Below are 15,820 nucleotides of genomic sequence, written 5' to 3' on the forward strand. Positions count from 1 at the left end.
TGAATGACATTTGAGCCACACTTCGGTGAATTTTGACCTTTGACAAGAAGGCATTTTTTTATTTTTTTATTTTTTTTTGCTTAATGGCCAATCAGCACATCAACAATTTGCAAATCTGATGTAGCACACCTGGGTCATAAATATATATATATATATATATATATATATATATATATATATGTATGTATGTATGTATATATATATATATATATATATATATATATATATAGATATATATATACATTGTAAAAGGTTTGTTTTCAGTTGCTAAACCCCTGGGCCATCGCATCTTAGTAGTGTGTAGGTGAGTAAGGAAGAGGCGGTAGACGTACAGTAGCTTTTGAATCCTCACAATTTGATTTTAATACTCGAGCTTTCGGGCCCTGCCCTTTATCAAGAGATGTGAGATGCACAGTTCACATTTGGCCTGGTTGCAAGCCGGCAATCAAATGGCCATCACCTGGCAACCGGTTGCCAATTGATTGCCGGCTTGCAACCAGGCCAAATGTGAACTGTGCATCTCACATCTCTTGATAAAGGGCCCGAAAGCTCGAGTGTTAAAATCAAATTGTGAGGATTCAAAAGCTACGTCTACTGCCTCTTCCTTACTCACCTCTCTCTCTCTCTCTCTCTATATATATATATATATATATATATATATCATATATGGGACTGATATAAAGATGGTCAGACAGAAAAAAAAAAAAACAGCATTGCTTCCAGCACCCTTTGGGGGCAAAAGTATGAAAACCTAATGTCCCTAATTTGGAGAGGTATTGACAAGAAAAAAAATATGTAACTCCCTGCATCATCAAACTTGCACTGAAAATGACAGTTGTGGCCTTTTCCTTTCATGTGCATATTTTTTGCCTGTTACACAGAAATTCACATTCTACGTCACAAGACTGAAACAAGAGCCATAGGGGCTTCATGTGAGTTTCAAGACAAATTCAATTTGGATCCAGTTTATTTCTTGTGCTTCTTTATGATGTGTCATTAACTACATTGTGACATTCTCTGCAGGGGTCTAACAACTAATTGTAGTGCATTACTTAATCTAACATTCATTTTCTTTTATATCAATGCACATTAAAATTCATCATTTCTACTGGAGAAAGTGGTGAAACATGATATTTGCATGTTTTGCCTCTAGTAACAGGAAGACCTCTATAGTGACCATATGCGCCTTTTTAATGACTCTGCATACCCTCCCCAACAGATAACTTCTGGGTATATGCCTAACCGGAGTATCAAAATTTCACCTTCCATACATTCTTGCTGACATTTCCGCCATAAGAACTTAGCAAAATCTCAGGGAGTTTTGGGCAACCTCGAGGGGAATATGGTGTCCATTCATATATTCTAGCACACTGGTAATAACACCTGCCAAGTTTGTAGAAACTTTGACCATGCATTTTCAAAAAGAAGTACAAAATGCAACAAGAGACCAGAGGGTGTTGCGCTCACTCGGGAATTGCAAAGTTCACCTTCCACACATTCTTGCAGACTCTCGCCCGAGAACATTGCAAACTTGGGGGGGGGGGGGGTGGGAGCAGCTTTGAGAGCTGGGAGTGTGGTGTCCATTTGCATATTCCATCACAATAGTAAAAATACCTGCCAAGTGCACTGTACTTAGAAAGTTTGACCTTTCTGATTCTAGAGAAGAATATTTGTGAATAATCCTCAATTTGGTAAGTGTGGGCCCCCAAGGGAAGCATGGTGCCCATTCACACAAATTGAGATCCTAGCCCCCTGCAAATGCTACCTGCCAAGTTTGGTAAAAATCTTTGGTAAAAAAGAAAAGAAAAGAAGAGTAAAACTACAGTCATGAATGTACTACAGTGTACATTGTAACTCAAGAGTATTAACTTCACTTTGTCCCCCCCCCCCCATGACAAAGGGGAGGGGAACTCCCTATTCCATCCTGAACAAACTTAGATCAAGAGTCATCAATGTACTAACTCATAGTATTAACTTAGTTCTATCACTTCTGGTTCTAGATAAGATTTTTTTTTTTTTTTTTTTTTTTTTTTTGCCCCCAAGTGGGGCATGGTGCCCATTTGAACAGATTGAGATCTTACATCTCAGGGATACTGCCTGCTAAGTTTGGTGAAAAGTCATTATGGGGTTTTCAAGAAAAAAAAATGAGAATGTACAAATTAGGCCCCCATTTGGACCCCTCTCCCATGGGTCCCAAGGGGGGCACCCCTGATTCCGCCATGAACAAACTTGAAACTACAGTCATCAATGTACTAAGTCATAGTTTTAACTTAGCTCTATCACTTCTGGTTCTAGAGAAGAAGATTTTTAAAGAGTCCTTAATTTGGGGTTCAGGTAAGCTAAAAACTGGCCTCCATTTGGTCCCCACCCCATGAGGGCTAATTTTGGATCTGACATGAAGAAACTTGAGAATACACCCGCTAATGTGCACTGTTTATTTTTTCAGAGCACATCTGGTTTTAATAGAACAAGTTGTTTTTTTTTGAAGGATTCTCTAATTTTGGGGTGCTAGGCAGCCTTTCAGGGCCACCATATGGGGCATGGTACCCACTTGTATTTTATCATCTTACTGATAATGCTTGTACCTGCCCAGTTTGGTAAAAATTTCTAGATGATGATAATATGAAAATTGGGTCCAAATTTATTGAGATAACATTGCACAAGGCTCACCACTTGCAATATAAAATACACATAGCCAAGTATTTTGGCTACATTTACACCATGTTCCTGGCAGCCACGTTTGCCTGAAATGTAGAGCGCCCTGGGTAGGTGGGGTTCTCTCCCTTCCCCCCCCCCCCCCAAGTATTCTAGTCTTGTTCGTCCCAGTCCTTGCTCCAGTTAACATGTAGCTGTCAGATGCCATTCTCATGGCGTCTGGTCAGGCTAGACTACACAATATTTTCCATCACATCCCACTATGGACTGCCTCCAGATTCTGTTGCGGCTTATTATGTGTTGTAACATTTTGTTGCATTCAACCCATTTTATTACAGCCTACTAAGTTTCTCATTTGCATTGTGACTGCCTTGGCAAGTTCTCAGAGGTGCTCGAAATTCATTTGCCACCATTTGGTTATTGCTTGCAATACATCGAAAGGGTCTACCAAGAAAACGATTTGCCAGGATGAGTTGTTTTTGAGTATTTTGAGATTGAAAATGTAGAATAATTTTAATCATAATACACAACTTTTGTTCCAGAAGGGTCCTCCCTGCTCAGCATTGTGGGGAGGTAGAATCTTATGTGATGATCGATCATGCCCTTGCAATCGCAATCTGCATGCAATTCACTACAGCGTGGAAGATCAATGGATATTGCTCAGGCCCGATTTGTTGATTATTTACAAGTGTATCATCAATTATGAAAAATTATGTACCAACCATGACTGCTTAAGCTCCAAGATTTAGACTTCCAGCAAAGCGTTTTGGATAATATGATTGCATTTCACATTTTTGTTACAATGCAATAACTAAACCTGTGTTATTACAGCCTTACATGTACTTCACTCATTTCTTATGCATACAAAAACTGTATGTTTACATTTTGGAGCAATAACTGACGGTTCTGAAGGCATACAAGAACTAGAAAAGCACTCTCGGAGCGCAGACCTCCGACAAGCAGTTACTTTCCACCGATGATCTTGCTCTTCCCAAAGAGATTTTTTCTCCTCTCTACCAATGGGGAAAAGCTGATCTTTTGGGCTCTTCCATAGAGATTAGAGATTTCCACCCATAGGTCTACACATGCGGAAAAATTGCCTGATTTCCCAATATAGAAGCCTTTGTTACGTCATAAACCCTCAGCTGCCCAAAATATCAAAAATCCTCAAAATTATCGGATCACTACTAAAAGTTAATCGTTTCTTACTTGTGTCATTCTCAACCTTTCCTGCAAGTTTCATCCCAATCCGTTAACTACTTTTTGAGTTATTTTGCACACGGACAAACGAACTAACGAACTAACAAACAAACCAACGGTAACGAAAACATAACCTCCCCCCTTGGCGGACGTAACAATGCCTTGGCTTTAAACATGACACAGCATTCTGGGCAATCACAGCCTGGGCAATCACAGCCTAACATGTCTATCCATCCCATCCCCTTGCCTTGTCTCATGTCCATTCTGTTTTGTCTATTGTGGCCTAAAACATGACTGCCACAGCTACCAGAAAACATAGCATTACGGCATGCACTGCATGCATGCGCTTCTATAATCTTAAGTTTACAGTATGTGAACATGTTATGTACAGAGATGCCAGCATACAGCCTGGTGTGTAACAAAAAGGGCAATTTGGTGCTATAAGGGTTGTTTGGATGCTATAAGGGCAGTTTGGATGTTATAAAGGCCCCGTGGCATGGGCCATTGTTGAATTTAGGCCTGCGATTTGAAACAATCAAAATCCAGGATTCATCAAATAATGTACTGTAAATGTTGCTATTTTCACATAAAATAATTTTTTTTTGCGCTCTGGCTAGTAAGAAGAATTTTGTGCGTTTTTAATTCCACAGAATCAACATATTACAACTTGCAACATGTATCAAGCACAAATATTCATACGTTTCGTTCTTCTTTTTTTTTTCTTCTGCACTAGTTTCTGGTCTTCTGGCATGCACGAAAATTCCACACTACAAAAATTTCCACTTTTATGGTTTATGATCAAGGTTATATCCATTTTGAAACTAGAAATGTGGCTATGGCGACTGGTATGCCTACGCCATCTAATGCATGGTTCTCTCAGTAGGTCTATAGTACAATGTCTTGACAATGTGTGATTGTGGTTACCATGGTAATGCTTTCTCCGAAAACATAAATGACATGTCCTGCACACCTACACCTCAATATCATCATGTACACCAAATTTGAGTTCAATTGCTTCAAAATTGTGGAAGAAGTTCACTCCACAATATTTTCAAGCACATATGCCGTTACCATCGGATGGCAGTGCCTTGTGAGATACAAGCACAAAGTGTGTCTTGAATAACTACACCTATAGATCATTATACATACCAAATTTGAATTAAATTGCTCAAATACTGTGGAAAAAGTTCACTCCACACAGTTTTGGGAAAATTGTGATTACCATGCGGATGGCAATGCTTTCTCCGACAAATAAAACAAACATGTCTTGAACATCTACACCTCAATGTCATCATGTAACCCAAATTTAATCAAAATTGCTTCAAATCTGTAGAAGGAGTCGTGATGCAAGATTTGCAACGGACTGCCCAACTGACTGCCCGACCAACCACACGCTGATTCCTATATACCCCCTTATACACTTTGTGTATGCGGGGGTATAAAAAGTGAAAGTTTTGCATTTTCACTTGACCTTTAAACTTTGACCTCATGACCCAATACTGGAGAGAGAGAGAATGTTTATTTGGTAGTATAGGTATACACGTTTCATGAAAATACCTTCAGGCATTCCATAGATATGGGGGAAATAATGACATTTTGAGCATTTGACCTTGACCCTTTGACCTTGAACATGTGCACCCAAAAGTTGATATGCACAACTTTGCCCACTCATAAATATACATGCCAAGTTTCATTAGTATACCTCAAATGTTTTTTAGTTACGCTGTCCACAAAATTGATTATGGATAGAAGGATGGACAGACGGACAGACTGACGGAGGGATGAAAGGACGGATGGGCCGACAACCCGAAAACAAAATGTCTCCGGTGACACTTCGTGGTGAAGGCAAAAAAAAACAAGAGACCACTTCTTAATAGCTAGTAATTACAATCTAAAGTGTTTGTGAATTCGTAGGTAGCTTGTTCTAGAAAGATCCTTTTTTTGGCCTAACATACAAGGCTCACAGAAACATAAACTTGACTGATGAAACTCCAGTAGTTCATCATTACAGCAGATTTTCTGCCAACAAATTTTCAATGTATTTACATTTAGTCACAAAATTAGTAACAGGTATGATGTTCGATTTATCCATTACTCTACAGCTCAATTTATTCAAGATTTTTACACCATGCACTCACCTGGATGGTTTGCAACCACCTAGGAAGCTTCTCCGCTGTACATTTAGTCACAAAATTAGTAACAGGTATGATGTGCGATTTATCCATTACTCTACAGCTCAACTTATTCAAGATTTTTACACCATGCACTCACCTGGATGGTTTGCAACCACCTAGGAAGCTTCTCCGCTGGAAGCTGGACCGGAGGGACAGCATTCTGGGGTAGGACCACCTTGCACATTGGGGGAAACGATGGCAATGTCCTTGTCACTTCAAATGCCTAGTTAGTGGGGAAAAGACATCAATACACTGTAATGGTCAGCGGCATGAATGCTGATTCTCACGACACATAGTGAATTCACAATATAGTAAACTGCCAGCAGTGGCAGAGTGAATGACAAAGGGATATTGGTGGAGAAAAGGTCAACATTAAAGACCTGTGCAGGCAGGTCACTTGATTCATCTAGTTCACATGATTAGAAGTTACAACATTCACAGAGGATTGTAGATATAGTGAAATCAGTGCATTTAAGGGAACATATAGTTCTGGTTGAGACCTACAGTATTTTCAGGTTTCTAACTTTTTTTGGTAAGATAATGAGAAAAGAGCATGTAATTCTATGAGGAATTCAAAGTTTATTTGATGAAATTGGTTTTGAAATGCCTGAGATATTCAAAAAAGAGCGATTCTGATAAAGGGTGGGACCCACACTTTATTACGATCGCTTTGTTTTCCTTTGTTTTTGGATGTCTCAGTCATTCCAAACCTGATTTTCATAAAATAAACTTTGAATTCCTCTTAAAAGGGTATGCTCTGTACTATTTCATAAGTGTTTTCTTGGTATCTCGCAAAAAGTAAAAAGCCCAATTCTCATCTCCACAAATACTGTACCATCCCCTTAAAATACAAATAGAATTGGCACATTGACCATGACCATAGTTTGAACTTGATTAACACAGCCATTCCATCTGCATAACTCAAAGCCCACATTAAAAAAAAATGATAATATGTACAAACATAGTCTGTTAATCTAACATTGAAGAGACACTTTTCCCCACCTTTGATACCATGGTGATTCCTCCCACCTAATATTGACATGTCATGTCCTTCAATACTAACATTCAAGTGTGTGTTGACCATGTTCATAATGCCTGGACAAGCAGCAACTGCATTTACCCCTTGTGGCATCGTGGAGCTTCTTCCCCACAACAATTATACAGAGGATTGGATATAAAATTAGCCACAAAGAATCATTTTTATCATTGAGTACCATCAAATTTACCCAAAAAGCTCTTCCTTTTGTTTCGTTGTCAGCAATACAAAAAAGCTAACACAAATCAGCAACTACACCATAAAGAAAGTGGAAGGTTTGCTGTTCATATATGTATTCCACAACATTTTTGTCCTACAATGTCTAGTTATTTAATTTCTTTCATACGAGAAGTGAGCTGAACACTAAATGTATTTTGCCAAGGGATCAATACCAGGATGGGGTTCTGCTTCCCTGATGTGCTGTTTGTCCTGCGCTGACCAAGAGCATTCTTGATGTGAGTTCTGATCTGGACATCAGTCTTACATGGCATCATAAGTGACTGGACAAGCTTTATCTTGTTGTCAAACTTGCCAAACTGCTGTAGTCCCCTGGCAATCAGGCTGCATAGTTGAAAACAGAAAAAGAAAAACAAAGAGTGCCTGACTGCCATTCTGGACTGTCTATAATCCAGGATAAAATCTGCAGTTGAGCTGTCCAACTATCAGACTATCCGTATCACACACAGAGCATGGTATATCACTCTACATCTGTAGCTGTCAATTTGACCCCCCTCACTTCAGATCTCAGCTGCCGATGGCACAATAGCTGCAAAATTTTGCCTGAACAAGGAGCCGGATGTCGACTACAAGATTATAGAGTTAAACATTAGAACACTATTGATTTTCTATACTTGGTTAATCAATTCTGCAAATTTACGTTTGGAATCATATTTTCACCTGTAACCCCACTAAAAAGGCTGAAGGATAGCTTATTCTTTGTGTAAGAATTCCTCAAGACACATTGAAAAATTTTCTTGCAACAATTTTAAGCTATTTATTTTATTGTTTCTTGACATTTTGTATTTTATTGTTTTTAGCCAAAATTTGTTGCAATCACTTTTTGAAGCTATCTACATCAGAATTAATCAATTTCAATGATTGACAGTTGAAACAATTTAATTCATATCAATTTAACAAGAAAACACAATTTGCATTGTACACCAATGTATTAGCACACAATATCACAATTTTGAGCTGTTTTGGGGTTGACATACATGTCAGCCCCAAAAGTGAAGGATTGCTTATTCTTTCATAACTTCAGAATGGTGTGCCCGGATGTTGCAAATTTGGTCTCATAATATACAGAAGACTGCAAAGAAAAAAGTCATGAAATGGCGTGGCAAAATCTTTGCACGAAGTGGAATCATCGCATGAAATGTTTCTCCCCCATGTAGTGATTACTGTTAATGTAGAAATATTTGCGCCATGCGGTATACTAATTTTTGCAAATTTCACGGTCCTTCTGGACAGCAGAATTCTAAAGTATCTTCACAATTTTTTATGCACATTTTGAACAGATCCAATTGTGCATTTCACGAGCTGATAAATACTACTTCTGGAGTTTGTACATGTGTGTGTGCGAGTGTGTGGCGCACATGTATGTGTCCTACATGTGTAGTACTATCACTTCGTAGCCAATGTTATCAGCAAAATTGCACAAGATTTTTCGCAAACATGTCTCTTCCCTCCCCAAATGTCACTTGTTAGTTAAATTCATGTTTAAGTACCAGGGCAATTGGGCAGCGCAAAATGTAGATCAGTCTTCATAGTGCGCTAAAATTTCAAATCAAATTTTTCCTTTTCTGTGAATTGGATGAGAACATACAAGCACACAATTAAAAACATGCATACATACATGCATGTTTTAGCTGCTCAGCGTGAAAATACAATCTCATGAAAATAAAAGGTTCACAGCAGTGCATCACTTGGTGTATGTTGGGTTGAAAGTGTTTGGTTGGGGTGTATGTGTGTGGTGCTGGTGCAAGGTCTTGTACATGGCATGCATATGCACCTACTTGAAGTCGCACACACTGTGCACTTCACATTTAAAACAGTGCTATAAGCACTCTAACATATTGCAGTTCCTTCAGAATTTACATCAATTTCAAAGACTCTCTGCTGGAAACTATGTTAATAGATCACGTTTGGAAAAATTTTCTTCACATTTAAGTGAAATGCCTACATGTTTATCAGGTCTACAAAACATACATCAGAACTGTTTGTTCAGTACCAATTAAGCAGAGTACACGATAAAGTGCTTCCAAATTCCAGACTGCCGTACTGAATTCATAATGAATGATACTGAGTTATTTTATCACGTGATAGAAATTCACAAGCACTGACGTTTGACAAATGGAACTTTATAACAGTTCAGTTTTCCTTGAAGAAAAGGGCCCAAAAACATCCAAGGGCAGAGACAGGTGCACAGTCTGCCTTTAAGTTATTTCTTCAAAGGGGAATTTCAACATGGAAATGACAGCAATGAGCCACGCAGACTTCGGAGTGTTATTTCTATTTGTTTCTCATATTTCTCAGTACCAGGAAAAATATTTGTGATAATGTAATATGCAAAATAACAAAGTTACACTATACAGAAAAGGAACAAATAACCTTAATCCTGTAACTGTACTTTGCTTATTTTTCATATTTTGCATTGTGTCAGAAAAAAAAAATGTTGGATTTTTAATAATTTGTTTCAACTGTCAGATTCAAATTATACTGTGCTCAATTTGTTTGTTTGATTGACTTTCTATTTCATTTATATATGAAAAAGAAATTCCGAAATAAAATCAAAATCAAAATCAAATCATTGCTTGATAACAAGACTACTACAGTTCATGATGTCATTATGGACATTACAAAAATACGCGTTCAACAAAAATTCATTTTCGTGAGAAGAGCACACTCCTTGGACTTGCTGCTGACATATGCTAAGGGCACTATTATTCCCCCTGCTTTCTGAAAGAGGTAAGTCAAGGGGCCTTTTATTATGTTAGAAAAATTAGTAGAATTACGTAGATTTTCTTTATAGTTTCTTTATATTGTTTTCCATAATGATGGCATGAGCTGTACTAGTCTTCTTATCAGGGATGCCAGTGGCAAATTGCTCTTGGGCCGGAAATTTTTTTGTGAACGAAATTGATGTGCGCGAAGCGCACATCACGAGCGCGAAGTCCCTTCGGCCGGGGTCCAGGGCCCGCTCAAGGGCCCTGGAAGCTCTGGGGTTCTTAGATGCTCTCTGGTGCAATCTGAGCATTTCTGAGGGCTCTTCTTCCCTCAAATCTAATCCAGAGAAATGAATTTGTAGCAAAAATAAAGAAGTCCTAGTGCCGTAAACTCCGTAGTTTTGCTTCGTTCAGCTGACTCGATCGACTCACCATACTCTCTCAGCGCTGTAGCTATAGCGAGAGCGCAGCATGATCCATGCACCGCACATATAGTACATCGCCTAGAAACACCACACGTTGTTCGATCGCGATCGCACGTGCTGGTATAACGCTTTCCAGACAATAATGTGGTCGTATTCTAGAAAAAAAAAAAGGAATTTGTAGCAAAAATAAAGAAGTCCTAGTGCCGTAAAATCCGTAGTTTTGCTTCGTTCAGCTGACTCAATCGACCCACCACACCGTCTCAGCGCTGTAGCTATAGCTATAGCGAGAGCGCAGTATGATTCATGCACCGCGACCGCACATAGTACTAGTACATCGCATAGAAACACCACACACTGTTCGATTATAAAATGGGTTCAAGAATGTAGCCAATAGGAAGCGCTGAAATGAGTCACATGTGCTTCCTTTATTCTAGTCCCATTGCACTGCGTGTTAAATCCTATTGCCAATCGTCTGTGCGCGCAGCGGCTCCTTTGAATTGCATGCATACGCGCTGTCAATCCTGTAAACAACTTCTAGTTCGGGCTGCCGGCCGGCCAGCCTTTCTTCCCTTGTGCATAACATGTGTAGCGTATGTATACTCTTATATACGTACACTTTGTACAGTACAGTAGACCAAGCGTTGTGGGACCGGACGAGTACATGGAGTCACTTTGAAGGGCAAATCCAACGATTTAGCAGGTTAATTCTCACGCCGTTTTCAGAGTATGTTGTCTAGTAGGCCTATATGAGGAGTCTATATCAAGTCTAAGGTAAAGGGTGCATATTCTATGTAAAATAAGTAAGTTTTCATGCGGGAACTTAAGTGTCCGGAAACCCAACCCCCATCATACTTATACTGTATGTGCGGGATTTCCGAGTGCGACGTGCGTAAATGTTTGGGACGAACATCTTCGGACGTCTTGACCCACAAAGGTACGTGAAAAACGCTGAAAAATGCTGTTAGTTTCGAATTTTCGACCCATTTTATAAAACAAATGATGCACAGGATTATTTCGTGGCGTTAGTGGAGGCGTAGCTCACTCTCGGGTATTTACAATGTAGTGCATGTTTCACAATTGTAAATATCCTTGAGTGCACTATACGCCTACACTAACGCACTCTATCCTGTGCATCATTTGTATATCATCGAACGTGTTGCATGTCCCAGCTAGCAGCAGCAACATCGCGCTAGTTTTGCATGACAGTCGTTTTGTGATATTCTCATGCCCAAGTACAATATGCGAAACATACTACGGAAATCGTGTAAGTGAATGTCCCGTAAGTTTAGATGATCATATTTTTTCGTTTTTCTTTCTTTCTTCCTTTGTTTCTTTCTCGTGTTTTCCGGCTTTCCCACACAGACAGAAATAATATCACGAAGCCGGAAATTGGACACCAAAATATGAAAACGCCGGAATTCCGGCTATTGCCGGAAAACTGGCATCCCTGTTCTTATTCAGTGATGACAACACTGAACTTTAAAATTTTGACCTTCTGAATCGATTGTCTGATTTTCCTCCAAATTTCAATCATGTGTTCTACTACTTTTGCTGTTTTCATTCAATCCACATCTATATTCGGTTTTGGTTTCCTTTAAGCCATTAATCCTGTACTGTATTCTCATCTGTTTCTACTCACTGGTCCTCAGACAGCGTAAAGATGATCTTGTTGTTTGTCTCAGGATAGAAACCATTCTTAGGGAGCAGTTCTGAGTACATGAAGACAGTGTTGTTGGCAATAATTCTTGCAGCTTCCATTGACACTCGAGGAGGTCTCTGACGAGAGCCTGTAGATTTTGCTGAAATTTGATTCACAGCAGTGCAAAAACATTTGAGAATGGGCATTACCATGGGAAGGTTTTGAAAACAAACTTATGAATTTTCAGTTGACAAAAAGATGGTATTCTCAAATATATATCAAAGAGTAGGTGGTATTGTAGAGATTGGCATGAACCTTTAACAGTGGTCTAGTGCTCACCTGAGTTTTGCAAGTTTACAATCCATGTATTCTCACATATGAAGAATGACCTCAGAAAAGAAAAAAAAAGCATATGTGGAGGGGGGGGGGGGGGAGATGGGGGCCCTCCAGGCAGCATTGTTTCCATTTCTATATTCTACCAGGTTTACTGCCACTTGGTCCAATATCAGATGGTCTACTTCTCAGTTCGTCTAACACCACTACGTCTTAATTTATTTGGTCTACTATCAATTTCGTCTGATGTCCCTTTGGTCTACTTTTCACCTGGGGGATGGATTCTGCCCCCCCCGAGATCTCGGCCATCGGTGGTGCGTTCGCGATGAAATTTTGCATGCGTGAGACCCGCGTCATAATCTACAAGATTGTGTCATAAGATTTTTTGAAACAATCAATTTCTAATTTTAATTAATTAATTATGCAAATTAAGCTCAAGATCATATTTTAGCCTAATTAAAAGCATTGAGAGTCTAATTTTTGATCTGTAAATCTGCTTTAGCATATTCAACAATTGTACATCACAAAAACTTCCAAAATTCACTTCAATTCTTATGTATTTTATTGTTTTCAGAATTTCTTATGTATTTCTTTGTTTTTCAACTTTTGTTTTTTTCTTTGTTTTTTCATTGGAAATTGTCACTGACCACTTTTCTACCATAATTAGCACAAAACTAATCAATGAAAGTGATTAATTGTGAAAATAATCAGGTTTTTATGACTTTCATGACAGAGCACTGTTTTCCATAGGAAATGTACACAAAATCACAAAATTGTGCCCGTTTTGGGGCGACATTCCGTTTCAAAAATGGGCGTGGCTTCGCAAAAGTATGCGCGGACGTCGCTATAATTAGCACAAAACTAATCAACGAAAGTGATTAATTGTAAAAATAATCAGGTTTTTATGACTTTCATGACAGAGCACTGTTTTCCATAGAAAATGTACACAAAATCACAAAATTGTGCCCGTTTTGGGGCGACATTCCGTTACAAAAATGGGCGTAGCTTCGCAAAAGTATGCGCGGACGTCGCAAATGTGGTCTCAAAAGTTGCGCGAGACTTGAACAAACAAAGTCAAGAAGCCTCGCGACGAGGCCTTCTCGCGTTACAGAATTATAGCGCGAAACGTCGAGGCCCTTTTAGGGTTAAGAGAGCAGGTATTTGGAAGTTTGGATGGAATTTGAACATTTTTACTTGACCTTTGACTCTTGTCCTTTGACCCTATGGCCAACAATTCGTCAAATAATAACTAACTAGTAACATCCATTTTTATGACAATACTTAGAGCTATTTCCAAAATATGTGAAAAATTGTGACATTCTAAAAATTTTTCCATGACCCTTGATCCCATGGCCAAATTCTTTCCAAACAGCATCATTATGCAGTAATGCATGCATATGACTAGTTTGATTAAGTTTTTACATTGAGTAATCTCCAACGTATGAAGAAAAAGTGTAATTGCAGCATAAGTAAAATTTTAGCATTTTAAGCCGACCCTTGACACCATGACCCCAAAATTTCCAAGAGAATCATTGCCAGGCAGTACATATATACGTACTTCATGATGATAGCAGCCATTTTTCAGATATGGAAAAAAGCGAAATTTTAGCAGTTTTACATGACCTTTGACCACATGGCCCAAATCTTTCCCTATAGAATTTTTATCTGGTTATACATGTACACACTGAGATTCAAGAAAATAGCTTCAGATAGATATATGGGAAATAGTGAAATTTTGAACAATTTGATCTTTGACCTTGAGAATGTGCACCTAAAAGTTGATAGGCACAACTTCGTCCACTCATATACATGCCAAGTTTCATTAGGATGCCTCAAACTTTTTTTTAGCTACCCCATCCACAAAATTGATGAGAACAGATGGACATACGTTGTAAGGGTGGATGGACAGACGGACAACCCCAAAACACAATGCCTCCAATGACATTTCGTAGTGGAGGCATTAAAAAACGACAATTGTATAAATTTTAAAATCAGTGATGATACGTGATAATAGCTACATATATGTACATGTAAAATTATGACAATTTGAATGCTAGTCAGTTACAAAGAAGTGGCATGACACTGTACACACACCTAAATAGCAATCTCTGTCACAGAATTATAACACTGCTTGTCTTCAATTAATCTGTTTTGTTTATACACTGAACCTAATTCTAGATTTGTTGACACTCAGTGCAATTGTGCAAGGACTGTATATGTGAATGTTCAATGATCTCTTCTTTATCAAGTCTATACACATACAATTTGTAATTTCACCGGACTGCAATTAATACCATTTGTAGCCTTGTAATGTAACTCGTCATCAACATCATTTCCTTTGGGGGGTGTGTCAACAATTCGAAGGGCTTCAGTCAGGTTGCATGAGCGGAAATTTGAGTGAAACTGGAGATGGGCACCACAGGACTCCCTTTGTGTCTTGACACCTTCCTCATTCACACAGGCCAGCAGCTCTAGCTCCGTCTAAGGGACAGGGAACAGTACATAAACTAACGAGGGCAAGTCTCTCAGTTTAGGAATATTAGTTTAACTTATAATGCCAAAAGGTGATGGCCTTTTACCTACAGCACTAGACTATTGACCAATACATAGTGGCATTTTTATCTAGGCCTAGCCTAAAGTAATGCTGGTGTGTAGGATATTTGTTTACAATTGTTGTTCTACACTATTTTGCAATAAGGCACAAATATATCTGGTGGTTTATCTACATACATTGAGCAAAGGTTCCCTTTCGCTCTTTCACATCACAAGAAACAGGGACAGATTTCTACCTTATGCACCTTTATCATTGAAACAATGAAAACATAATGCTTCCAGGGAAACTTCATGGCTGAAACATTTAAAAAAAAAAAAAATGCTTAAAATGTTAGATGCTAAGGCTCAGAGTGCATACCAGTACATATTACTTAATGCTATAATATATTTACCAGAAATTGTTTTGACTGTTCAGCATACTCTGACAGCTTTGGTTTCTCCCTTGTAAGAAGGTGAACTTGACACAGAAGTTGTACATGCTGGAAATGAAAATGATGAAAACAAAAGAAGTAGGACAAATTGTGTTATGAGGAATGATATGCCTGTCAGATCAGTAACAAAATGATATTCAAACCATTCTTACTTACATATTCAGTCAGTTCAAAGGTCTTGTTTACCTTTGGGAATAGTGATTAAAATTTTTTTTTCAAGATATGACATTTAATGCATTTGTGTAGGTCTTTCGTTCCACAAAACATCCCATCATATAAAATTTTCGCAAAAAAGCCAAAAATATATGGATATCTGTATTTTTCTCATTAAATTGTAATTGTATACAGTTTAGTCTGGAAGCATTTTTATTATAACTATTGTTTACATTTTTTATATTTAACATCGATTTTACCAAACAATTCAATTTT

The 15,820-nt window shown here is 38.4% G+C and overlaps 1 protein-coding gene across 1 annotated transcript in view; it reads right to left on the minus strand.

Annotated features, from left to right (window-relative positions):
* The window catches only part of LOC139744903 (GON-4-like protein), a 100,527-nt gene that overhangs the window by 29,680 nt on the left and 55,027 nt on the right, over nt 1-15,820 (minus strand). Inside the window, exons 11-15 of the mRNA XM_071655316.1 lie at nt 15,353-15,439; nt 14,702-14,888; nt 12,075-12,234; nt 7,458-7,626; nt 6,127-6,252 (exon numbers count right to left, since the gene is read on the minus strand). Of these exons, the coding sequence (XP_071511417.1) occupies nt 6,127-6,252; nt 7,458-7,626; nt 12,075-12,234; nt 14,702-14,888; nt 15,353-15,439 (729 nt within the window). The remainder of the gene's footprint in view (nt 1-6,126; nt 6,253-7,457; nt 7,627-12,074; nt 12,235-14,701; nt 14,889-15,352; nt 15,440-15,820) is intronic.

Source organism: Diadema antillarum, unplaced genomic scaffold (genome assembly GCF_040938485.1).
Source record: "Diadema antillarum isolate AM-2024a unplaced genomic scaffold, OU_Dant_1.0 seq00001218_RagTag, whole genome shotgun sequence".
Classification (NCBI taxonomy): Eukaryota; Metazoa; Echinodermata; class Echinoidea; order Diadematoida; family Diadematidae; genus Diadema; species Diadema antillarum.